Source organism: Pleurodeles waltl, chromosome 11, assembly GCF_031143425.1.
Source record: "Pleurodeles waltl isolate 20211129_DDA chromosome 11, aPleWal1.hap1.20221129, whole genome shotgun sequence".
NCBI classification, from domain to species: domain Eukaryota; kingdom Metazoa; phylum Chordata; class Amphibia; order Caudata; family Salamandridae; genus Pleurodeles; species Pleurodeles waltl.
This window is the reverse complement of record NC_090450.1, coordinates 827275551-827301056: the sequence shown is the minus strand read 5'-3', so window position 1 is coordinate 827301056 and position 25506 is coordinate 827275551. Positions and strand designations below refer to the sequence as shown.

The 25506-nt window shown below is 43.3% G+C and overlaps 1 protein-coding gene across 3 annotated transcripts in view; it reads right to left on the bottom strand.

Moving 5' to 3' along the window:
- The window catches only part of CHEK2 (checkpoint kinase 2), a 230996-nt gene that overhangs the window by 92517 nt on the left and 112973 nt on the right, over positions 1-25506 (bottom strand). For all 3 annotated transcript variants that reach the window (XM_069214672.1, XM_069214673.1, XM_069214674.1), the window contains 2 exons: positions 22997-23061; positions 9914-10013 (listed from right to left, as the gene is read on the bottom strand). In XM_069214672.1, coding sequence (XP_069070773.1) covers positions 9914-10013; positions 22997-23061 — 165 coding nt within the window. The remainder of the gene's footprint in view (positions 1-9913; positions 10014-22996; positions 23062-25506) is intronic.

Below are 25506 nucleotides of genomic sequence, written 5' to 3'. Positions count from 1 at the left end.
CCACAGGAGGGCCCCAGCACTGCCCACAAATAAGTTGTGGACAGTGCCTGCAGACTCCTGCCCAGCACCCTCGGAATGCGCACTGTCTACTTTGGTATTGGTCTCAGCTCCCTTAAGGCATGATGGCAGCATCCTCTCCGCGGCACTGGTGGTCCTGCCTTGGGACCCCCCCATTGTCATAATGAGGCCCTTAGTCTGATAACTGAGGCTAGGATTTCATAGATGTAGGCGATCTATGAAAGCCAGGGATGATTATGGTTTGCCCATCTGTAAACTGTATTGCCATTGAGAACAGTTTGCTAGGTACCATGATTTAAAGTGACTGCAAAACAATCTATTTTTCTGACAAATGTACAAGGTAGATGTGCTAAGCAGTAATATATTTGTGGTGCAGTAACCATCCCTTTATTTTAGAAAGGTTCTAAAGTCAACCCCAGTAAGTAGTTTACTGACAAATATTAGGCCTCTGACAAACATTTTCACACTGCTTTCATAAAAGGCAAAACAGCAACATCGGGATAACAACGTCATCTCTCTGCTGTAAAAAGGATTCAGAAAGAGACATTCAATGTCTCTCAATGCCATGGCTTCAATGTGGTTGCTAGTCCACATGAATGTGCAAGCCTCTCCTTTAGCATGTTTTTTTTTAACTTCATAAAAACAACTGACTGCGTAAACACATCAATGTTGTGGGACAAAATGCTTAATTTGGGAGCTCATGGACAACTTTATTATGTGATATATGGAATATACACCAGTACCTTGTCCTCGATATCCTTTCCATTAATGAAGTCCACCAAAAATCGTCTAATGTAATTTAAGGGTGTGTCTGCGCAAAGTGTATTCAATATCTTTCTTACTGATTTTGGGTGCACACTATATCGAACCTCGTTAGATCCTCCAATTTTGGAAGTCAAGCATATTTCCACCTCATATTATATGGATGATTTTTAAATGTTTTATCAAAATGCTATGGCATGCAATGCGCAGTAAAGTACTAGCTTCATACACAGATGTCAATAATTTGAAAAAGTAATATTGATAAGACTCAAATTATCATGTTTGGTAGATTTCTGTACAAAGGAATGGGGCACTGAATAACATCAGTCTTTCAAAAAATGACCAGTTATCAAACAATCAATCATCTGGATTGTATAGTGCCAGAGGGTATCCAGGGACTGAGCCCAGGCCGATCCGGGGTCCGAGTTGAGGAGCCAGGCATTGAGACCCCTTCTGAATTACTGAAGGGAGGGAGATGTCCTCAGGTGGATGGGGAGGATGTTTCAGGATTTCTGGATGAGGAAGGAGAAGGAACGACCTCCACTGTTGCTGAGGCGGAGAGGCAGAGAACAGGTATCTGAAGGATCAGTGGAACTTCAGGTGGCAATTGATGTATGCTGGTCCTTGTGCTTGTGTAGGGCTTTCTAGGCGTGCGTCAGAATCTTGAATTGGTATCACTTGCGTACGGGGAGCCAGTGGAATATCTTCAGGTGGGAGGTGATGTGGGTCCATCTGGGGAGGTCGAGGATGAGTTGGGCGCTGAGATTTGGATGGTCTGGTCTCTTTAAGAGGTGTGATACGACTGCAGTGTATAGAGTGTTGCCATAGGCCAGGTGGCTGGTGAAGAGGGCTTGGGTGATGAAAGGTCTGGTGGATACAGGGAGCAATTTGAAGATCTTATAGAGCATGTGCAGGGTGAGGAAACAGGCATAGGAGACTGCCTTGATCTGGCTGTTCATGGTGAGTTTGCTATGCAGGATGATTCTGATGGTCCGGGGTTGGATGGGAGGAGCTTCCATGTTGGCGGGCCACCAGGGATCGTCCTACGGCTCCCGTCTTATCTATGTTGAGTTTGAGGCAGTTATCTTGCATCTAGTTGGCGACACTGGTCATGCAGAGGTGGAAGTTTGCCTTCGTGGTGGAAGGGTCTTCGGAGAGCGATAAGACGAGCTGGGTGTTGTCCGTGTAGGCAATGATGTTCAGTCAATGGTTTCTGATGATGTTGGCCGGGAGGGTCATGTAGGTGTTGAAGAGGGTATGGCTGAGGGGTGAGCCTTGAGGGACACCCCACATGGTATTCTTTGTGTTCGAGGTTAATGGAGAGAGGTGGACTCTCCGAGTCCTTCCGGAGAGGAAGGATGCGATTCATTTGAGGGCGTTGTTTTGGATGCCAATCTGATGGAGCCTTTTGTGTTTGGGAGATGGTGTTGAACGCCACTGAGAGGGCAGCTAAGTCTCCTCTGTCCAGGAGGGTTCTGATGTCATCTGTGGCAGCGATCATGGAGGTTTCTATGGTTGGAGCAGATTCCGGATTGAGATGCGTCCAGAAGGTTGTTGTTGTCTAGGTATTCTTTGAGTTATTGGTTGATGGCCTTTTCGAGGACTTTGGAAGGAAAGGGGAGCACAGAGATAGGTCAATAGTTTTCAAGCTTGTTGGGGTTGGCGGAAGGTTTCTTGAGAAGGGGTTTGATTTCGGCATGTTTCCAGCCATTCGGGAAGGTGGCTGAAGTGATGGACATGATGAAGAGTTCTATGAGCTTGCTGCTAATGGTGCTGTTGCTGAGTTATCAATATGGAAATCATCATTGCTACTTGACGTTAATGAGAAACCATAAGTGATAGCAATAAAAATAGAGCAGACTGTCCACTGATCATATGTGATACCAGTAACCTCGGGGTTATTTTTGGACACTGTGGAGAAAGGCCTATGTTGTAGTTATCACACTGAACAGTTTGAGCATAAAAGTAACTATTAAACTAAAATTGCGATTACTTCATTTTAATATGGCACAGATGTTCCCCTTCAGTTCACATGACTGAGAAACATGGACATATGTCAATGGATGATGCAAAAACAACAAAGTGATGGATGGAATACTTGAATTAATTTAACCCACTAGTAATCACTCGGGACACATTCCAATCCATTGTTCCATGGCTCACTGTGCCACTGGAATCAAGATGTATCTGGCTAAAGAGATCAAAACCAGTCCTATGTTACTTGTGTTCTGGTTTAGGGAGGATCTGGCCTGGCAGTTCTGGCTAGACTGTTCCCATGAGGAAGAGGGTCAAGACTGATTTACTTATGGCTGGGTCCAAACTGAGGTGACATGGTGGGTGAAAAATGATGGATTGGGATGCAGACTGGATTAATTCAAGCTTTCCCTCCATCACTTGGCTCTTATTTGTCAGTGGTTGGGCATTATTTGTTTTGAACAGTGCAACAGTGTCTAGTCTCGGTCATTGCTGCAATAGAATTTTATGTAGCAATCCTCAGTTGAAAACACTAGAATTATGCCCAGCTTCCTGAGAGAGACTGCAGTCCTCAGGAAGGGCATCTTCCATGAAAAGAATTTAAGCTCACAGTAACGTGTAGGTTCAAGTGGTTCAGATATGAGACAAAAAACAAATCTCACTTGAACTCCCATCTCTATGCATGGCTTCATACAGGATGAAACGTCCCAAACAAGTTTTAACAAAGTCCTTGAAAACAGGTTGTAAAATGAGGGTACCGCTCCAGGCCTCTTGCTAAGCGAAATATCACTGCCCGGCGCACCTGCAAATGCATGTTGAATGCCTGAGTTACCTGTGAATGCCTAGTTGTCCAAGCCACAAGCACACAACCTTGCACATTTCTTGTCGAAAGTGGCACTGGTAGACTCGGCCTTTGAGACAATCAAAATCTCAGTACCCTTCAGAAAGACCTAAATGTCAGAATTCTGAGACTGCAGTCACTTGGTGACAAACAGATGGAGACAGGCTTGCAGTGAAGTATCTTACTGAGATTCCTGCTCAGTAGTCATAAAAAGTCTGATCCTCCTTGGATGCTACCCCACATGAAAAGAGCATCTATTACCGCCAAATCCAATTTTCAATCCTGCAACTCGGACTCCTCTCCGCTCTACCATGTTGTGTTTGATTTCCAGACGTGTCACTGTTGAATTTCAGTTTGGTAACACACATGGCAATGTCTTACACCTACTACAATAAGGGTAAAGAGAGATTTCCAGCTGCCTGGCAAGGCAAAACGTTGCCTTGTTGTGGTGAGCGATCACTAAGACTTTTCTGCACGCAACATGAGGACCCACTGATAAAGGATCCAGATGGGTACTCGTGACTTCAGTGATGTATCCATGATGTTTGTGACACACAATGTCGGGGTAGAAATGCATTCAAGCCGCAAGGGGTATATGGGAGCTCCAACAGCACAAGACTGCTTTCATGTCGTCACAATTTCCTGCCATCTTCCAGACACCTAAGTGAGCAGTTCGTCTTGAAGGGGGTGCATTTGAGGCTGGCACTACAATGATGCAGAAAGACACATCCAAGGAGTGCAATTACCTGTCCGACTGTCTAATTGCTTCACAGAGGCAGCTCTTCCTGGCAGAACCAAGAGCCTATTTCCAGCAGGTTGGATTCTATAGATCTATGTAATTAGGCATGCATGCAGGGACATTATGGTTTCGGATTGGACAAGCTGGATCTTGCCCACGTTGATCACCAACTTCTGTTCCAGAAATAGAATGGTATACCTATGGATGGTTTACACAGCTGCTACCTTTGTTGCAGGCAAATGTGCACCTAGGACACCCTGTTTAAGCACAGGTGCTGAAGGTGGTGCACAGAACTTTGTGAAAAGTCTTGACCCTGAACTGCCAGTGCCCTCACCCATTCTCTACTGTTTACTATGAATTAGAATGTGGAAGAAGGCATATTTAAAATATGGCAATGCAGTCCAGACATCTTTCAGCAAACAAGGATGACCCTCTGCCAGAGTCACTATCTTGAAGGACTGCTTCTGGATGAACTTGCTGAATAAACACTGGTCGGTGATGGAGTGCTGACCTTTGTCCTTGTTCAGGACGCAGCTACAGTACCTCCCCCGGCCCTAGTCGAGTGCAGGCACATATGTTTCATACTTCTGGTACTCATCAACACCTGAGAGCACTTGGGTGTCTGACTGCAGCACCTATGTAGGACCGAAAGCAGCAAACCATATTCCCCAATATTGAATGTGCTCCCTTCTGATGAGTAGCAGAACTAAGATCCATGCATGTGTCAAAGTACGAGTAACACTGGAAACACTGGAATTTTTAAGTAAATACTATGAATTCTGCGAGTAATCGGACTACTTTTCATTTTCACTACATTCACCAGCAGCACTATGGCGGACTGGGAAACCGACCCCACTATAAAAAAAGCATTGACAAAGCCAATTGGTCTCTGCAATCCTAGAAGTATTGGCATTGGCTTGTCAATGTCGTTTAGCCTTGTTTAGCCATTGTCCCTCTAACAGTTAACCTTTGGACTATGTTTCAAGTAACTCAAAATCGGAGAAGATATGAAACAGCGAGTGCTTAAGTGAATTAAAATCAGTAGATAGTAGACAGGTGGATAATGGACAGATGATGATGGACAGATGGATGGATAATGGACAGACAGACAGGTTGATCAACAGACAGCTAGACAGATCAATAGACAGGTAGGTAGATAGAGAGATAGGTTGATCAGACAGATACATAGAGACAGGTTGATCAACAGGCAGACAGATACATAGAGACAGATTGATTGAAAACAGATAGAGACAGATTGGTCAACAGATAGACAGAGACATGTCGATCAACAGATAGATCAACAGACAGGTTGACAGAGACACGTTGATCAACAGAGAGCATGACTAACAAATGCAAAGTGCATGGGAAATGTAGGAAATTGGCTCTGTATGTGCTATTTCAAAGTAAGGAATAGCATGCACATAGTCCAAGGGTTCCCCTTAGAGGTAAGATAGTGGCAAAAAGAGATAATACTAATGCTCTATTTTGTGGTAGTTTGGTCGAGCAGTAGGCTTATCAAAGGAGTAGTGTTAAGCATTTGTTGTACATACACACAGGCAATAAATGAGGAACACACACTCAGAGACAAATCCAGCCAATAGGTTTTGTTATAGAAAAATATATTTTCTTAGTTTATTTTAAGAACCACAGGTTCAAATTCTACATGTAATATCTCATTTGAAAGGTATTGCAGGTAAGTACTTTAGGAACTTTGAATAATTACAGTAGCATATATACTTTTTACATAAAACACAATAAGCTGTTTTAAAAGTGGACACTGCAATTTTCACAGTTCCTGGGGGAGGTAAAGTATTGTTAGGGTTCACAGGTAAGTAAGTCACTTACAGGTTTCAGTTTTGGGTCCAAGGTAGCCCACCGTTGGGGGTTCAGAGCAACCCCAAAGTTGCCACACCAGCAGCTCAGGGCCGGTCAGGTGCAGAGGTCAAAGAGGTGCCCAAAACACATAGGCTTCAATGGAGAGAAGGGGGTGCCCCGATTCCAGTCTGCCAGCAGGTAAGTACCCGCGTCTTCGGAGGGCAGACCAGGGGGGTTTTGTAGGGCACCGGGGGGGGACACAAGTCAGCACAAAAGGTACACCCTCAGCAGCGCGGGGGCGGCCGGGTGCAGTGTGCAAACACGCGTCGGGTTTTCAAGGGTTTTCAATGAGAGACCAAGGGATCTCTTCAGCGGTGCAGGCAGGCAAGGGGGGGGCTCCTCGGGGTAGCCACCACCTGGGCAAGGGAGAGGGCCTCCTGGGGGTCACTCCTGCACAGAAGTTCCGTTCCTTCAGGTGCTGGGGGCTGCGGGTGCAGGGTCTTTTCCAGCCGTCGGGACTTTAGGTTCAGGCAGTTGCGGTCAGGGGGAGCCTCGGGATTCCCTCTGCAGGCGTCGCTGTGGGGGCTCAGGGGGGACAACTTTGGTTACTCACGGACTCGGAGTCGCCGGAGGGTCCTCCCTGAGGTGTTGGTTCTCCACCAGTCGAGTCGGGGTCGCCGGGTGCAGTGTTGCAAGTCTCACGCTTCTTGCGGGGAGTTGCAGGGGTCTTTAAATCTGCTCCTTTGAAACAAAGTTGCAGTTCTTTTGGAGCAGTGCCACTGTCCTCTGGAGTTTCTTGTCTTTCTTGAAGCAGGGCAGTCCTCAGAGGATTCAGAGGTCGCTGGTCCCTTGGAAAGCGTCGCTGGAGCAGGTTTCTTTGGAAGGCAGGAGACAGGCCGGTAAGTCTGGGGCCAAAGCAGTTGGTGTCTTCTGTTCTTCCTCTGCAGGGGTTTTTCAGCTCAGCAGTCTTCTTCTTCTGGTAGTTTCAGGAATCTAAAGTTTTAGGTTCAGGGAAGCCCTTAAATACAAATTTTAAGGGCGTGTTTAGGTCTGGGGGGTTAGTAGCCGATTGCTACTAGCCCTGAGGGTGGGTACACCCTCTTTGTGCCTCCTCCCAAGGGGAGGGGGTCACATCCCTAATCCTATTGGGGAATCCTCCATCTGCAAGATGGAGGATTTCTAAAAGTTAGAGTCACTTCAGCTCAGGACACCTTAGGGGCTGTCCTGACTGGCCAGTGACTCCTCCTTGTTATTCTCATTATCTCCCCCGGCCTTGCCGCCAAAAGTGGGGCCGTGGCCGGAGGGGGCGGGCAACTCCCCTAGCTGGAGTGCCCTGTTGTGCTGGAATAAAGGGGGGAGCCTTTGAGGCTCACCGCCAGGTGTTACAGCTCCTGCCTGGGGGAGGTGTTAGCATCTCCACCCAGTGCAGGCTTTGTTACTGGCCTCAGGGTGACAAAGGCACTCTCCCCATGGGGCCAGCAACATGTCTCGGTTGTGGCAGGCTGCTGGAACCAGTCAGCCTACACAGATAGTCGGTTAAGGTTTCAGGGGGCACCTCTAAGGTGCCCTCTGGGGTGTATTTTACAATAAAATGTACACTGGCATCAGTGTGCATTTATTGTGCTGAGAAGTTTGATACCAAACTTCCCAGTTTTCAGTGTAGCCATTATGGTGCTGTGGAGTTCGTGTAAAACAGACTCCCAGACCATATACTCTTATGGCTACCCTGCACTTACAATGTCCAAGGTTTTGTTTAGACACTGTAGGGGCACAGTGCTCATGCACTGGTGCCCTCACCTATGGTATGGTGCACCCTGCCTTAGGGCTGTAAGGCCTGCTAGAGGGGTGACTTATCTAAACCTGCATAGGCAGTGAGAGGCTGGCATGGCACCCTGAGGGGAGTGCCATGTCGACTTACTCGTTTTGTTCTCACCAGCACACACAAGCTGGCAAGCAGGGTGTCTGTGCTGAGTGAGGGGTCTTCAGGGTGGCATAAGACATGCTGCAGCCCTTAGAGACCTTCCCTGGCATCAGGGCCCTTGGTACCAGGGGTACCATTTACAAGGGACTTATCTGGATGCCAGGGTGTGCCAATTGTGGATACAAAAGTACAGGTTAGGGAAAGAACACTGGTGCTGGGGCCTGGTTAGCAGGCCTCAGCACACTTTCAATTCAAAACATAGCATCAGCAAAGGCAAAAAGTCAGGGGGTAACCATGCCAAGGAGGCATTTCCTTACACATGGGATTGCCAGCAGCAAGTTATTTTAGGATATTTCTAGTCATGCTGTATTCGCAATTGTGAATGGTGCATGAAAGGCTTGTACAAAAGTTTAAACAGGTTCTAAGAGTGTTAACTAAATAGAATTGCGAGCTTCACAGCTTCGATGCCAGTCCCTAGTCAGTAGAAGCTGGCACAAGAACAGAACGAGTCAACCTCCAACCCCGTAGCCAACAAACACACTGGTCGAGCAACCCTCCTCCAACAAGCTATCCTTTAACAAAAGCCACCTTCAATGATTAAAAAAATATTCAAAATTACAGATTTCTGTGCTTGCCCAATCACAGGACCATGTTAGGTCGCCTCGTCAGGGGTTGTAAGAATTTTAAATGGAATTTTCACACCATGGTGTTTGTATAGAAGGAATGCTACGGCAGGACTTAATATGGGTGAAGGAAGAAGGTGACTCATTGAAAGTACCACCAGTGCTGTATAGGACCAGGATACGGAGGATGGGGGAAGTGAACTGGAAACACCAGCACTCGCAAGGAGTGTTTCAAGATAAATAAAAAAGTTGTTCCCTAAATGGCAGAGGTGGATGTTTACAAGTATTTGGTTCATGCTCTTGTGGGAGGGCCTAACATTGCGAGGCATGACACATTTATGCCACAGACAAATGTGGACAAAGAATTTTCGAGCGATGATTCAGCAGGCAAATGGGAAGTCTATGGGCGAGCTGAAGTCCACAGATTGAACACTACACATCTCTTCGAGAGAGCTAACAACTGGAATGGATGAGCTATGCACATTTGGGACTTGGATAACAGAACGCTGATAAGGCAAAAACAGGATGCATGTTTGGGAAGTATGTCCAAACTTAATTTAGTAACTACTGGGACGTGGAGGAGTATAACTTAGAGTACTGAAGATCAGCAGTAAGAAAGGACTGCCTCCTTTCAGTGTCTAATTTTCTGCAAGAAATCAGTTTTGAAATGCGATCTTGCATAATAACTTATTGGCGATCAGACTGATAGGACTGTGAAGTCCTATCTGTCTGTGAGAAATTGTCTAACATTTACAGAGTGCAGATGCTGACATAAGCCCACAGATTGAACACAACAGGTCTCTTCAAGACAGCGCATGTGCTGTCTTGCCGAGACCTAAAAAATAACACTTTACCTGCACAGAAGGAAGCATTTAATAAAAGTAACTTTTCTTGACAAACATGAATTTCTAATTAGTAATGACCTGAAGTATTTAAGATGGGGAACTAATCAGGTATTTTATTATGAAATCTTTAGCTTAATGTGTTATTGTGCCAAACAAAAAAAATCTAAGTAATTTTAAAACCTCCAATTTAGATTGTAAGAAGTGGTTGGTTGATTTTTTAAATAAAATTATAATTCACTTTTCAAGAAAGATTTGATTTAAGCTATGCATATGTTGCATGTTCTTTCATCAATAGTGAAATGGAACTATATTTAGCTTTTTCTAATTCCTTAAAAAACAATGAATAAAATAACTATAGTAATCAAAATAGTTTACCTGCACAGCCAGGAGCATTTGATAAAAATATAGCTTGGCAGTAGATTCTTTCAGTCTTGTTTTTGTCACTACTCTTTCAAACAATTCACCTCCTTCCATTCTGAAGAAAATTGGACCAGAACGAAAACAATTGATGAATCAAAAACAAAACAAACAAAAAAAAAGCACATCGACACATTAAAGTAATTAATTTTTACAACATTTACTGAGGGAACAAGTGTGACAAAAGGAGCACACAGAATCAAGGGGCAAAAAAGTTCAACTCGTTCTTTTAGAATAAACATCAAAATCAACATCAGCATGATATTTAATTGATTATGGAAAATATCTAAAACACGTTTCATTGTTAAGTTGTTAAGACCTTGCAAAGTTAAGTGATAAATCTTTAGTACAATTTAAACTTAAACCACGAATAAAGCAATGCTATTTGGTTTAATCTTTTTAACTGAATTTATAAACATATTGGGCTTCATATATCGTTGCATTTTATTTGCAAAGCCTGCGATTTTAAAAGTCTTTGCAACAGCAAAATACAAGGATACAACGTATCAAAGGCATTTTGTGAGCCTGAAAAGCTTTTCCGGCCTGGATGCCTTTTGTCACTCACTTGGACCCCAATTCATAATGAAATGTATCAACTGGATGTTACTGCAATTGCGCCTGCAAATAATTTTATTTACTTATTTACAGTGTTTTTCTCTAGCATAACTTCACCAACAGGTACTACATGTCCCGGATAACATTACCGAGAATAATCAAACTAACTGTATATGTGTCTGATAAGTTTAACAACATTTTCAAGAAGGCCTGCTGAACACCAGCACAGTCAGTGCCAAGCTGTGGTTATTGAAGGCACAGGGTCTGCATGCTGAACATGAGTTACTACAAAATAAATCGAAACCGAGCATTGACTTTTGAGGAGGTAAAGGCCTTGAAAAATAAGACTGAAAAGTAACAATACAGAGTGGTCTAGAAGAGTATGGTTGAGTAGGTTATAGCAGTTCTGAATGCTGTGAACCACAAGTGAAAGGTTACTTGATATGGGGAGATCTTGATTTAGTGATATATTGAACAGATGGCTCTTGATACTGATGTTAACAATCTCGCCCTTCACTTAGTTAGGATAGAGTTTCATTCCTGGTAAGCCACAAATGTCTTCCCTTCTTGAGTGCTGGCTTCCCATATTATCTCAGCCAGTTGTGGCTATGCCTGGTGCGGGAACTGTTTGGGGAGGTCCCAGGGCAACAGACCCAAAACGCCACATACATCCCCTTTAGCACCAGACTTGCAAAATAGTGTGGTCCAAAGCTTAAAGCAAGGAGCTGGTGATAGAAGACAAAGAAACTCAACAAACACATTAGTAACACCTAATAAATCCATTTTCAGACAGAGTTTTTATGTTGGAAAGAAGGTACTTTTCTGCATACACAAACCAATATAGCACATAAGCACTGATGAATGTAAGTGCATAACGCGTTAAAGATAACCAGTCCAGCTATGTCCCACCAGCCTCTTTCTGAATAGAGATCAGCCTATTTTGTGATGTTGCTATATTTTAAATCTCTGCGAGATCATTTTACTATGCTTCTGTAATGCTTGCTGAGGTTGGGGATGTCAACAGTGGTCCCTGAAAGACTAATACATCTGCGTGAGCTCAGTTCTTTATTCAGATAAGACATGTCACAGAAGGTAGCTCTGTTCAGACGTGGGGAAAGTGGCTTCCCATACAAAATGTTTCAGGCTGCTGCCCCACCTGGCAGGACTCTCACCACCACAAGAGCAATCAGACAACCAAAAGAAAGCTGAAGAGCTCCCCACTCAGAAAGTCTACTGATCCTTTGACCAAAGGAAGGATCACTTGGGGCCGAGGGCACTGTAGCCTAAGTCTACAGGGGGATTATAGTTGTTTCCGGTGCCAGTGCCTTGGCATCGTAAGAGCCGCAGGTGGTCAGAAACTTACAACTATAAAACCGTGAAGGTTTTTTATCATCATTATATTGATTAAAGGCATACATCTCAAAAAGCTCCACTCGCAGGTAACTTTTTCTTGTTCATATAGGAGTCAGACCTCCAGGGGGCATGGGCAGGGTAGAAGAAATGCATGAGTTGGATCTTCGCTCGCAGATTACTCTCCAACATGAATTTTGATGCGTCTTGCAGCTTAGGTCAATCCTCACTCAGCTACCTCATGGATACTCACCAGGCCACAAAAGAGGGTCGAAGTCAAAACACAAAACCCAGTGGGTAGACACTAGGAGCTAGTCCTTGCAGGCACTGATTATTTTTCTGGGCTCCAAGGAAGGTATGTGATAAAGTTTTATTTCAAGTCTTGCACCTCACAAGCATCGGGCAGTTGCGCTGAGAAACTCCCCAAGCAGGCTCTCCTGTGGGGGAGAAAGTCCAACAAGCTCTTCTGTTCAGATGAAGGACAGTCCTTTTCCAAAAGCTCTCCTTGCAGGGTTCTTTGTTCCTCTACAATGTGTACTCGGGTGCCTACTCAGCCTCTGTCTCAATGTCACACAAACAAAGATGAAGAATGTGCAGAGAAAAGGAGCACAGAAGACTCTGACTATCACCAACTAAACATGGACAGCTTTAGCACCAGTCCCCTCCATGTTTAGGGCAGTCTCATGGCATGTAATGGCATTTCTCTTCATTATCATCTACAAAGATGAACTTTGCTAAATTGCATGACATTTTTATGACGTAAATCCTAGCTCCTAACTTTCCTTGTAAATAATTGGTGGTCACTCACACACAGTTTACTGGTTGTAGCACTGAGCGGCAGGAGAGAAGAAGCTGACAGAGCACACTGAGGCCCTCATTTTGAGTTTGTCGGGTGGAGGAGGCCGCCCACCAAACTCTTTAATGCGGAAAACCTACACTCCGGTTTTCCGCCCACTGGCCCTATTATCGGTTTTCCGCCCACTGGCCCTATTATGAGTTTCCCGCTGGCCCACTGGGAAACAGGCAACACCATTGACGCCGGCTCGTAATCAAACCAGCAGCAATGTTTTGGTTCATCGGGTGTGACAGCACCCGTTGTGCTTTTCGCTGTCTGTGATTCAGGCAGTGGACAGCGGGACAGGGCTGTCCATGGGGGCCCCTGAACTGCCCATGCCGAGTGCATGGGCAGTACAGGGGCCCCCAGCACCCCATCTCCGCCAGCCTTTGCATGGCGGTGTAACCGCCATGCAAAAGACGGTGGAGAGGGGACTCGTAATCCCCAGGGCAATGCTGCCCTGGTGGATTAAGACCGGCGGCACCGCCAGGCTGCCGACCAGCAGTAATCTGTCAGTGCCAGCAGTCTGACCGTGGCCACTCCGCCACGGTCATAATGAGGAGGCCGGACTGCTGCGTTGGCAGCAGTCCGACCAGCACCGTCAGACTCTCAATAAGGGCCCAGAGCTTTCACAGCTAGCAGCTGCACTGACTAAGGTGCTCCTCTCCTACATCTTCTCTTTCTATTGTGGAGGCACAAACAGCCTAGGATGTTGTTACTCTTGCTATTATCAGTCTCATTGATATCCCAAATCTGAGTAACAGTGAAGGTAAGGTTGTATCCTACATAGACTGTCAAAGATATTAAAGTCTTGCCTGACAAGGTCTAGGAAAAGGAAACTGTTAATACTATTTGCCCACTACCACACTGTATTGTTAGTGAGAGGGAGCATAGCCTAGAAAACAAGTTCCAGTGCTAATACCAACAATGAAAAATGTCATGTTTACAACTGCAATACCAAGTGCTTCGGGTGGACACTCCTATTACAGCCCGAAATAGGATTCCCAGTCGTGCAGTATTTGCCCATGTGCAAACTACATACACCACATTATTTGCTCTTGCGCAGACAGAGGTTTGCCCCTGTGTTTAGGAGCTAAATCTGCCAGGATTAGCATCCCATTTCCAGTCAAAATGGAGTTTGCACACAAAAGATTTTCTTGCAAAAACAAATCTGAAGAGTATCTTCTATGACAAGAGTGAAGATGTTTATTTTAATGCCAGTAACACAGACATTTTTCCAGATGCTGCTGCTCTTATTCTTTCTCTAAGGTTCAGCTAAGACTTGTGTTTTATTTAGGACAGTTCTTAACAATAGGGGACAGTATTGGCAAAAACCAACCCCTCTCTATTGGTTTAAAGCTGGAGCACATCAAGGCAGTTACAGGGAATTGCGTTTGTCAACTGTTCTCTTAATCTAGATCTGCAATCTAAATCCTGCAGCCCTATAAGTATGGTGACTGGAATTATGTTCCAACTGAGGAAACATTTTTCAAAGGCAAATCCCTCCTGATGGCAGCCCTTAAAAACAGTGACTTCTATTGAGGCGAAGATAGAGGCATGTTATAGTAGGCTCGAGTCTGATAAGCAAGCTGACAGGATCACTCTTGAGGGCTGAATGAGGTCTCATGGGCTATCAAGGTGTACAAAAAGAGCAGAAAAAGAGCCAACAAGTTCCTAGAGTTTTGGAATGTGGAATGTAAAGTGGAGAGGCTGGAGGACAGCGCAGGAGACTCATTTGCATGTTATATGCTTTCCTTCGTGTGGAATGGATGAATGTTTGTCAATCAAAGAGCAGGAGATCCTGAAGAATGAAAGCTTGTGGCAAAGAGTTCGATGAAACCGTAGTGACGAGGAAGTTTTAGCTTCCTTCTAGACCAGCCGGTTCCTCCACTGACTGAAGTTGCAGAGTTGGCTTCTGTAAAGAAGAGAAGTTATCCTCCAAGTGCCAATTTAGAAGAAGATGGTCCAGGATCCTTAAGTAAAATTAGGTAGTTCCAAGAGTTGAAGAAGATTAGGTGGAGTCAGGGCTGGAAGCTCTTGTGTTGTACCCTTCCAGACCAAAAGTAGGACCATTATCAAAGAGTTCATAGGGTCATCATGGTGATAGTATAAGGTTGCAGGTCACAGTAATGGTCTCTGGGAACCGCAAAATCAGTGGGGACCTCCTGACTGGATTACTTCTATTTGAGCCTGTTATCTAGGTATGTTGGATCACAATGGGGAATGCAGAAAGTGGAGTATTTTGAATACTGGTAAAATGTGGGTAGTTGTAGTGTGTAAGTAAAACATGCAGGGAGCTAGGTTCTGGCTGTAATACTCCCCCTCCCCCCGAATGCCACTTTTTGCTTGTTTTTTAGATGCAACATTGACTGAAGTGCACTGAGTTTCTGCTAACCAGGGTGCATTATATTACAAGTGAGGGCATATATGCCAAAGTAAATATGTCCCTAATATGTCTTTGTTGATTCTTAGACATAGTAACTGCACAGGGAAGCCATTTTAAATACATGTGCTGGACAATGGTCACTATGAGTTCCCCAGACACGTGATGGCTTTTCTAAGCCTAGGGATGTCTGGTATCAAACATCTCATATTAATAAACAAACACTGATTCCAGTGACAGATTTATTAGTATATGCACTGAGAGGGCAACTTAGAGGTGCCCCCTGAAAAACTTACCAACTGCTGGTGAGCTCACTGACCGGATCTGGTCAGCCTGCCACCAACAGATGAGAATCTGGCCTCCCATGGGGGGACAGCCTCTACTCTTGAGAGGTCAGAAACAAATGTCTGTCTGGGCTGGGGTGTTACCCACCCCTCTCCACAGGATGCCCAGCATTTCAAGGCAGGAGCTTCAAAGAAGCCTACTGCCTCCGATATGTAGAACTGGCCTTCCTCAAAGGAAGATGCCAACCCCTCCTTCCTCAAGGTCCATCTGGCACCTGGACAGGCAGGAAAATTAGATATGTAGGAGGTGTGTTACATTTCCCGACTGGGAACACCCCTAAATTGGCCAGCCTGAAGAGGACACTAATTAGGAAATTCTGCCATCTTGCGTGTGGTAGAATTTAGGACCTCTTGACAGGGTAATTCCCACTCCCCACAGGAAGTGGTCATCGAGGGGGTGTAGTGACCCCAAGAGAATGTAGCCTATTGGCTACTACCCTTCTTTCCCCTTAACACCTCCTAAATTGAGTATTTAGGGGACTCCCTGATACCATATCCTCAGATCTTCGCTGGACACAAAAGAAGGAGCGGACAGGAAGACTGCTAGACCTGAGAACCAAGGAGCACGACTTAATTGGCACCAACCCTGACACCCTACCTGCTGCACCCGACCCTCGAGGAGCAACTGACCTGTCCCTCCACTGCAGCCTCCAAGAAATGTGGACAGCTGCCAGTGCTTCACCAATTGTCAGGAGGAACTCCTTTGGAGTAGAGGAGCTGCTCCTTTCACCCGCAGGCACCCAAGAAAGGACTGCAAGAAATCTGATGCAAGACATCACCACTGCACTCAAGCCACCCAGCCCCTGTTCTACTGGGCTAACGGTGTCAGTGTGCTCCCCAGGCCCTCTAGAAAAAAAGCCCACCCTGTGCTCCCCTACTGTGGACATCCCAATAATGTCTGCAGACCCCCCCTGTAACCACGAGTGTCCAGGAGGCAAAGACCCGACACCCTAGGACACTTCTGCATCCGTCCGACCCGGACCCAGGAGAACAGAATAAAGGGTGTCCCACACATCTCCCTACCTCGAGAGATCTGAGCCCACTTGTTGGCTTGGTTGGATTGGACCCCCAGTCTACTCCTGCAGGGTGTTTCTGCAGGCCCACCTGCAACTGCAAGAAACTCCAGTGCTGAACCTGATGCCAGAAGACACCCCTGCACCTGTGCCCTACAGTCTGAGGAGAAGTGGACAGACGGTGTCCTCACGTGCTGAAGGACCACAAGGGTCGAGCCCCCCTGTGGGTTCCCATGTACTGTCCTTACAAGGACACCTATCACTGTAACACACCTCTGCACCCAGACGCACTAGAGCTCCCCAAAGTGACCTGTTGGTGTGGCCCTGGACCTTGCCCCTAAACCCCCTTAAGGCCAGGAGATTGGTCCCGTAAGTCACTGTACTCTACCTGGGTTGTTGTCTTTGTTTTCCTCCATAGGACTGCATTGCAGCTGTCTGAAAAATGCACTGTTTACTTTTAAAAACTTTAAAAATGAATAACTCGAAAAGTACCCACCTGACTCCATTGACCTTGGTATCAAAGTTTATATAAAAGTTTGTGTTATGTTTATAAATTGGTGTTGGATTTCTTCATTTAGTGTGTGTCTCACTTACTGCATGAGTGTGTGCGCTGTACATGCTTATGTATATGTCTAACTACTCGACCACACTATTCAAAAAGAGAGCATTTGGGATGTCATTTGTGCCTCTGTGATAACTCTGGGGATTGATTGGACTTTTTGCAGAGTGTACGTCATTTTGGTCCACTATATAAAGAATCTGCTTCCTACAACTATGTTTAGTGTAGTGTGTAAGTATCAATGTTTGATCCCCTCTTGTCTTCTTCTTTCCCCTTCTACAGGGATCCGGGTGTGGTGCTCATAATTTCATTGAGTATCAGGGACCTTGAGTTATGGTTGAACATTTTATAGAGGCATGGGAGTTGAATTAGGTGGGACCAGTTGATTTTTCTTATGTTGGAGTGATTTCCGTGAGAGTTGTAATGTTCTGTAAAAGGTCCTGTACAATTGTAATTAAATAAAGTTGCAAAAAAACAAACAAATTGTATACATGTACCAAATTTTGTTCTAAATGGTATTTACAGGCAACTAATGAACATGCCTTGTATGGAAGCCCTGGAACACCATATATTACACTACGTAACTGAGTGACAAAAGACTATTGAAAAATGCAAGAACGCAAACAAAAAATAAGCACAAGTGCTCACACGTCTTGCAATAAAAGGTCCAAGCATGTAATCTGATAACGCTATAGGGCCTTTGAAAGCCTCTCGATCCATTAAGAAACATTCTGCTACTCAGTAGGAAATAATGCAGCAAAAGCACAATACAATAAATACAATACAATAAGTAGCCATGCTGGTTACTTTTAACTGATTAAGAAATAAGCACAGTTAATACTAATTTGTGATGTGCGTTTTTTTTCTCAGTATATTTAACTAAACATTAGTGAGCTTACCGCCAAAACACACTTTATATTGTAGAACTTTCTGATTAGAACATTAGTTCTTACAATAGCTAGAATGAAAACTCTTTGGCTGTAAGTTCATTTTGTCCTAAGTAATGTTCAGATTGTAGAACTGGATGCCTCTCTGAAGCAGAAGAGCTTCTCAGTTTTTGATAATCTCCTTGGCTATACAACTACATCCTTGGATAACCCTCAGATGTGATAGCTTGTGCTCCACAATTACTCGCATAGTGGCTCATCACATCACTCGTGTGCACAGTCGAGAAAAGTGTACCACAAAATATTCTGTTGCACCCCGCCTCCCCCCACGCACACCCACCCACAAAAAGGATAATTAGAGTGAACGACTGATCTTGACCATGTTCAGTTCCTAACCTGGCAAGGGAGCTAGTGATCAGAGATCATAGCCCTGGGGGACAGGAATCATTCAGAGCAATGAATGTGTGTGGCTACTTCTGCTGATGAGAAATCTTGGCAGAATGGGCAATGACCATCTCTGGCCCCACCTTTGAAAGCTCTACCAATCTCAGTGTGCGTGGCCACTGCAAGATCACTGTATAAAAGTGTCTTGGGCACTAGCCTGACCAGCTACTTTTGTGTACACAGGTGTTGAATTCCTATGTCCCGATGCCCAGGACATATTGTTTGGGGTCAACGACAACAAGTTTTCATTTTTATTTTGTCCTTGGGACAAGTAGGCCCAACCGCCTTCTGCACAAACTCTTTGCCAATTTACAGGGAAGGGAACTGTCTGCAGTTGAGGTAATGTTTGTGTCCATATGTTAATTCTGTTCAAACTTGTATTTGTGGTTCATTAATGCAAAGCATTATTAGGATGAGCACTCTAAAGAAACGTCGTAAGGTCACACAGCACTACTGACAGTGGTTTCAGAAAAAAAGGGTACACACATTTGAAAAGTTTAACTATATGAAGCAACTTATAATGCTCCCAGAATTCTGTCTCATTAGATACTAATGTCTGCAGCAGGTTGTAAGCAAGATTGATGATTCTTTGCTTTCAAAATAGAATGTTCAGAGAAAAAAATCCAAGTAGGAAAAAAACATTTTGCTAAGCTACTGTGCAATTTTAGATATAATTTCTTTGAAGCATCATTTAGTAAAAGTTGCATGCGAGTATTTCCCAAAAATATTCATAACGGAAAATCAGTGTAATAACAACAGGTGGTAGTAGTGATAGAAAACACCCATCCTAAATCACACCGAGTCCGGGGCCAAAGTGAAGAATAAAAGTCAATGAACAGGTGTGAAAATGGTACAGGTGCCCTACCACCCAAGAATGGACAAATTAAATAGAGATAGTAACACAGCACTCCATGTACAAGTCCATTCATTACAGTATGTGCACCAATGAAGTCCGTTGGTACTAAAGTATACAAAACAGAGGACTTTATTCAGTGTTGATGCAATCCAATATTTGTTTCCAAAGGACAGGTAAAAAGGCCAACATGACTTTATGGAGGCTAAATGACCAGTCAAAAGCGAACAGTACTGAGAACTCGAAGTCCTGGCATCCGTGTCACAAAATCCAATAAAAACCAAATTGTTACTTAACAATCCTGTAAATACAATCCTTGAAATCGAGTGATGTGAAGGAGTTCAGTAGTAAGAAGAACACAGAAAAGAGAAGAATCGCTCCTTAGTCCGAGCTCAAAATCAAGTGTGGTTGATGTATATGTTTATCTATTAAAGGCCATGGTAAGGCCACACTAATGTGGAGAGTAGCCGTGTTTCAATAATTCTGTCTCAACAGAATCAGTGTAACCATTTTCAACAAGTTTATGGAAAACATGAAAATAAAACAAGCACTGGCAAAGCCAACCGATCTGACACGGCTTGTCAGTCTTTTGGTTTTGTCAGTGTTTGTCTTTTTTTTACATGGCTTTTGCAACACTTTATTGTTGTGGGAGCTGCCAGGCCCTCACCATTGTAACAAACATTGGCAAAAAACAAAAAAAGTTTATTGGTCTCAAAAAGTCACATTGACGCAGTAGCTTCTGGCACTTAACAAAACTACCTTGTGTGCCAATATGCTCCTTGTGGAAGAGCAGAATGCTATCACTCACAGTAAGGCCAGCCGATTGAGAGAGAAACAGAATTTTAATAAATACAAAATGTCTTGATCAACACCAGACCTAATCAGGAATCCAATTCTTAATGAAAGTCACAAACGTGCACCCATGGTATGTCTTTGAATCGGTGGCTTTCATGAATTCTCAAGAAATTACACAAATAGGCCAGGAAATTGTACACCTAGAAAATATTTGTATTTTAACATGAGCAAATATGCATTTTGTTGATTTGATCATGTGAAAATCTATTGAGCGTTTACAAGTTCACTTTCTCTCCAACAACTTGTTTTTTAAGAACCCTGAAAGACATTCTACTTCTGCCTTTCCCAGGAATAAATTACCAGCCTTTCTCAGTATGGGAAAAGAATGGAGAAGAGCTGGTGAAAATCATTAAAACATACAAGTTAGTAGGTTTGCACAGCCTCAAAGGCATTCCAGCCTGGGAACCTATTGCTTAATGCTTCCTCCAGCCCCAGCACGTGTATCTGCGGGAAAAGGTGGCAAAATAAGGAAACTGCTACAGTAGGGCTTGAAATTGCTAGTATTCAAGCCTTTGTATAGTATTAGCTTCGGCATAATCAGAGAGGCTATTATCAGAGCTCTTACATGAGATTGTTGCCATAATTTGTCGGCACACTACATGGCACCAAAGGGACAAGTGGATTTTTTTACAGGACAAGAAGCTTTAGGAAGCAACCTGGCCCATAGACAAGTAGATGTTTTATTAAATTCCACATCCCTGATTCATTATAGCTAAATGGGGTAGGAGTGAAGTACTTGGTACCCAGGCAGGGAAAAGAAGAGGTAACATTCAAAGGGAGGGATCTGGCACCCCAACCCACCAGATACTGAATCCCACTGTCTCAAAACTCTTAGGAAAGTGTTTAAAATGTTCCAGCCTATTGTCCCAGGTCAAATAAAGACCTGGAGAAGCCTCCCACAATTACCTCCATTTTGAGTTGGTGTCACTCCATTTTGTATTGCTGCACGCAGCTCCTCACACAGCACACATAGAAATGTGGCATATGCACCTTCCAGCCATACCACACAATTGACAAAAGGACCCAGTTAAGACTGGAAGAACCTGTTAACAAATGAGGCCGGGAAACATTACTCCACCGTGTTCACCTTGTGAACATCACATGCAAAAAGGATAGACCTTCCCAACATGAATCCACAGTGCTACAATTATGAGTGCCACCAGATCCGGTGAAAGGGCAGTAGTCACACTGACTGCGAGTGAGGGGCCTTTATTTGTCTGTCATAACCTCATCACCAGGATATGTGGTCTCACTGGATAAAAGCAAGGAGATACACTGCACACCCCATGATCATCTCAGAGACTACAGGAAAACCGCATATGGCAGGGCATCATGCTTTTATGAGCAACACGAAGGCACTTCTGAAAAAAATAAGTGGACATTTAGGCCTTTTGATCTGAGGCTCCTAATAGCTGACTAAAGCAAATTATTCCTGACTAAATACTACATTCTCTGTGCAAAGACTGTCCGTGTGAAGTTCAAAGGAGCTCCTGGTAATCAGTTGTCTGTGTCCAAAGCTCAGGTCTCCATGCAATTTAATGTCTCTGGCGAAAGAGAAACAAGCAGCATTTGGACAGCATCAACTGTGAAACTCTCAGGTGCTATCAACAGTTAAGGAACCGTATTCTGAAAAGGGCTAGCCACGGTCAAGATATTCTTGCATGGTAACTTCCATAGATTAGGAGGGGTGGGAGAAGAGGGTTTAGCCACCTCCCCTCTGCCCAGTAGTGCAATTTAAGTAAATTTCCTTTCAGCGAGCTATGCTCTTATGTTAAAAGGCTGAGGAAACAGAGTCGACCAGAAAAAAGGTGAGTCAGAGTGCATAGCTTTTCCAAGCCATGCAGAGGACTTCTGAACCAGAATTTGAAGGTTAATGCACAAATTCACATAATGGTCAACTGAAATATGAGGCTATGTATGGCAGGCAACAAACCTGCTGCTATCCTCATCAAAAATATCAACCTGCTATGGCTGAAAGCTACCAAGGGACAGCAGACTTTACTCTCTACCTAATACTAAGCCACAACAGTATCCTCAACCATAATCTCATTCACTCAATATGACTTTTATTTAAAAATTGTTTTTAAAAACATCATGCACACTTCCATAGCCAACATTAAGCTCAAACCAACAAGACATCTAAATACATTTAGGGCGATTGAATTTTATACAATTTACTGATCTGCAGTGAGGATCTAAGATACTAGCAGTAATCTGAAGTTCATAATATGAACAATCTAAACTAACATCTCCATGTGGGTGGATAAACTGCCACCCCTGCACAAAGGGAGAATAAAAGCATGCACCGTTAATTGAAAACTAACTTGGTAAACAGAGATCTGCATATACTTTCTGGTTTGTATAATGCAGTGTGTAAGAGAGATGGGAGGTGGTACCAGAAAGGCAAAAATGCAGATGTTTGACTCTCGAACTTTCAAAGGAAATATTCCATATTTTTCAGGAAATCTCCAACAAAAGTACCAAAAAACAGTCCGTGGGCCACAAACGCTAAAGAACTTGCAGCTTTTCTTCAAATCTACACTACCATTACTAAAACTCTCTTTACCTTATTTTACTTCACTACATTAGAAAAGAAGGGAATTACAAGACTAACCTTAAAGCTCTTACCACTGAATCCACCAATGAGCCACTGATCCCATGGCTACAAGAACTCCTCTCAACACTTGCTGCTGACTCACTCATATTTGTTAAAACAAAGTATTATTAAAAGTGAACCTGGGTGCATACACATTGAAGAGAAAAATCTTTTTGAAAGATAAAAGTGAAAAAAAAAAAAGCACCATCTTCAGATGCCTCAGACATAGCAAATCATTCAGATAAAAGAAAGGAATAAAAGGAAACTCTTGTTTATTGTGCTATGCCAGAAGAGATACATTACACTAAAGGAATTCAAGAAAAGTTATACACATTTATATAAATAAATGCATTAACAAAATACTTACAGTTCTAAAACTATGTAATAGTAATCTTCGGTATGGAAGAAATTGTCAATCCTAATTATACATGGCTGGAGGAAAAAAAAAAGAATTTAGATTTTAGAATTTCTCTCTAATTAGCAGTCAATACCCAGTACACCTGTTGTTGAGGATAAACATTGTGCCCAGTATATCAATCACTTTTCTGCATTAGCTCTTGTTGTCATTATAAGTATATACCAACCTCTTCTGCTTAATGTTGATTGTCTTACCTATCTTAGAGGAAAACTGTTTAAGTTGGGACAAAGTGGTGAGAAGCTGTGAGGAGTTTTTTTTTTTTTTCCAGATACCAGCCTTTTAAAACAACTCTATTTCCCACAACCACAGGAAAAAAGGTAGTTCAAACATTTCTATGACATGTCATGTTCAACCAAATGGTCCTCTTCTGGTCCCAGCAGACATTACCGCTTAGGAAGTCTTTCTTGTTTAAGAAATCAATTGTTACATCTATAAGCCATTATTTAAAAAACATATCAACTTCATATTAACCTCAAATCCCTCTTCTACTCCTCTCCGTCGTTAATTAACCAGTTTAACTCTATACCCTATAAAACGTTTTTATAAGTCTTCTGTGCAGAGTCTTCAAAAACAAACAGTTCTCATCCTCCATCATAATAATTCTGGACTAGATTCACTTATTTTAGTTGAGGTAACCCTTGTTTCCTTCTTAATGGATGAATGATTTTCCATTAAAATAGCTAGGAAAGTCAATATTCTATACCAATAACTAGAAATTAGGATTATGCTTATTTCATGTATTTGTTTTATTGTTCTTCCTGAACAATGCCATATGTTTAATGGACAAGACTGAGTATCCAGACCATTCTGATGCAATGAGCATGTCCTTCAATCAGGCAACCAATATAAAAGTATTGGTAGCCATTGCAGCCCTTGCAGGGAGAGGTTCCAAGTGATAAATATTGAAACTAGCCTACTGCATCACCCCCTTTGTCCATGTTTTAGTGTGAAAAGTGTATTCCTAAATCAATTAATACATATGTACACGAACAGCTCTACAGTCATCGCCTTGTCTTCTTTAAAAAAATGGGAGGGAATGCTAGGGTAACACATTGGGCTTGTGAGCGTCTTTATCCACCTGTAACATGAAACTTCATATATTCCAGTGCAAATGATCTGCCATTGTAACTGTATTTATATAGCACTTACTACCCCTGACAAGGTGTCAAAGCACTTTTAGGCGAGTAGCACACTACTCTGGAACCCAAAGAGAATAAGTGGTGGATTAGTATAGGGAAACAGGAGTTAATATGAGCAGAAAACATGCATGTCTGTTGGACTAATAGGATAACAGAGGTATAGAAAAGAGAGGGAAGAGTCTAGAAAGTGTTATTTGGGAGGCCATAGTAGTAAGATGAGGCTTGGGACGATTAAACAGAGAGATGAACGAGGGGAATGTCTCTAGAAATGGATTAAGAAGATGGTTTGGGGTGAATCAAAGGAGTGATACATGAGGGAACAACTTAGAAAGTGTTGTTTGGGAGATCATAGTAGTAAAATGAGTTTTCCTATGAGCCAAGGACGGATAGAGGAGGGAAGAGTCTAGAAAGGGTTATTTGAGAAATCATTGTAGTAGAATGAATTTAGGGATGAGTCAAAGTGGAGGTTGAGGACACACAGAGAGGTATAGGGTGAGACACAGAGTAGCGTATTGGAGAGAGTCAAAGTTTTTTTTTCCTTCTATAGTAGGAGTGAAGTAATCAAGATTTAAAGTTGTATTGTATAAACTCAGACATCAAGTGTTGCTGTACTTGAAGCTAATTTGTGTTGTTTTATATATTTTTTTATGTAAAAGTTTCCTCAATATTTCAATAGTGAAGCACTTGTAGACAGTAGTTATAATATTTACATATTTGTATGTGATGGATCAATAAAACAGAGACCTATAAGCATCTAATCAAACCGCATATGAAAACTGTGTAGTGACCTGGCCCTTTCACCCAATCACAGCCCTATCCCTATTAGCCAATTAAAACGAAATCCCTAAGCCTCAAGTCCAATAGAAACCCTAGCCCAAGGAACCAATTAGAACCCCAGGCCTATCACCCAATCATAACTCTAACCCTAAGCTCAAGAGAAACCCTAGCCGTAGGAAACAATCAGAACCCTGGACCTATAAGCCAATCAGTTTTCAAACCCTAAGCCAAGCCTCAAACAATCATAAAAATGTTACTAGACCTGCAGGTCGAGTAATTTGAATAATCTACTCGACAATAACTAATGTACTTGACCCATAAATGGGTGTAAAATTGTATAATCCTAGTCAATTATTTTAGTTTACAGACACCTTTTTCTTCATTGTCACATACAAGGGAACATTCAAATATGTGAGCTTAGCATTTCTGCTGTACAAAAAAGTATTTGTTTGAATAAATAGACTAAGGCCATCATTATGACCCTAGCGGGCTGCTGTGGACATCTCACCGCAGGCCTACGATCGCGGCGGTTTGGCCACTGCC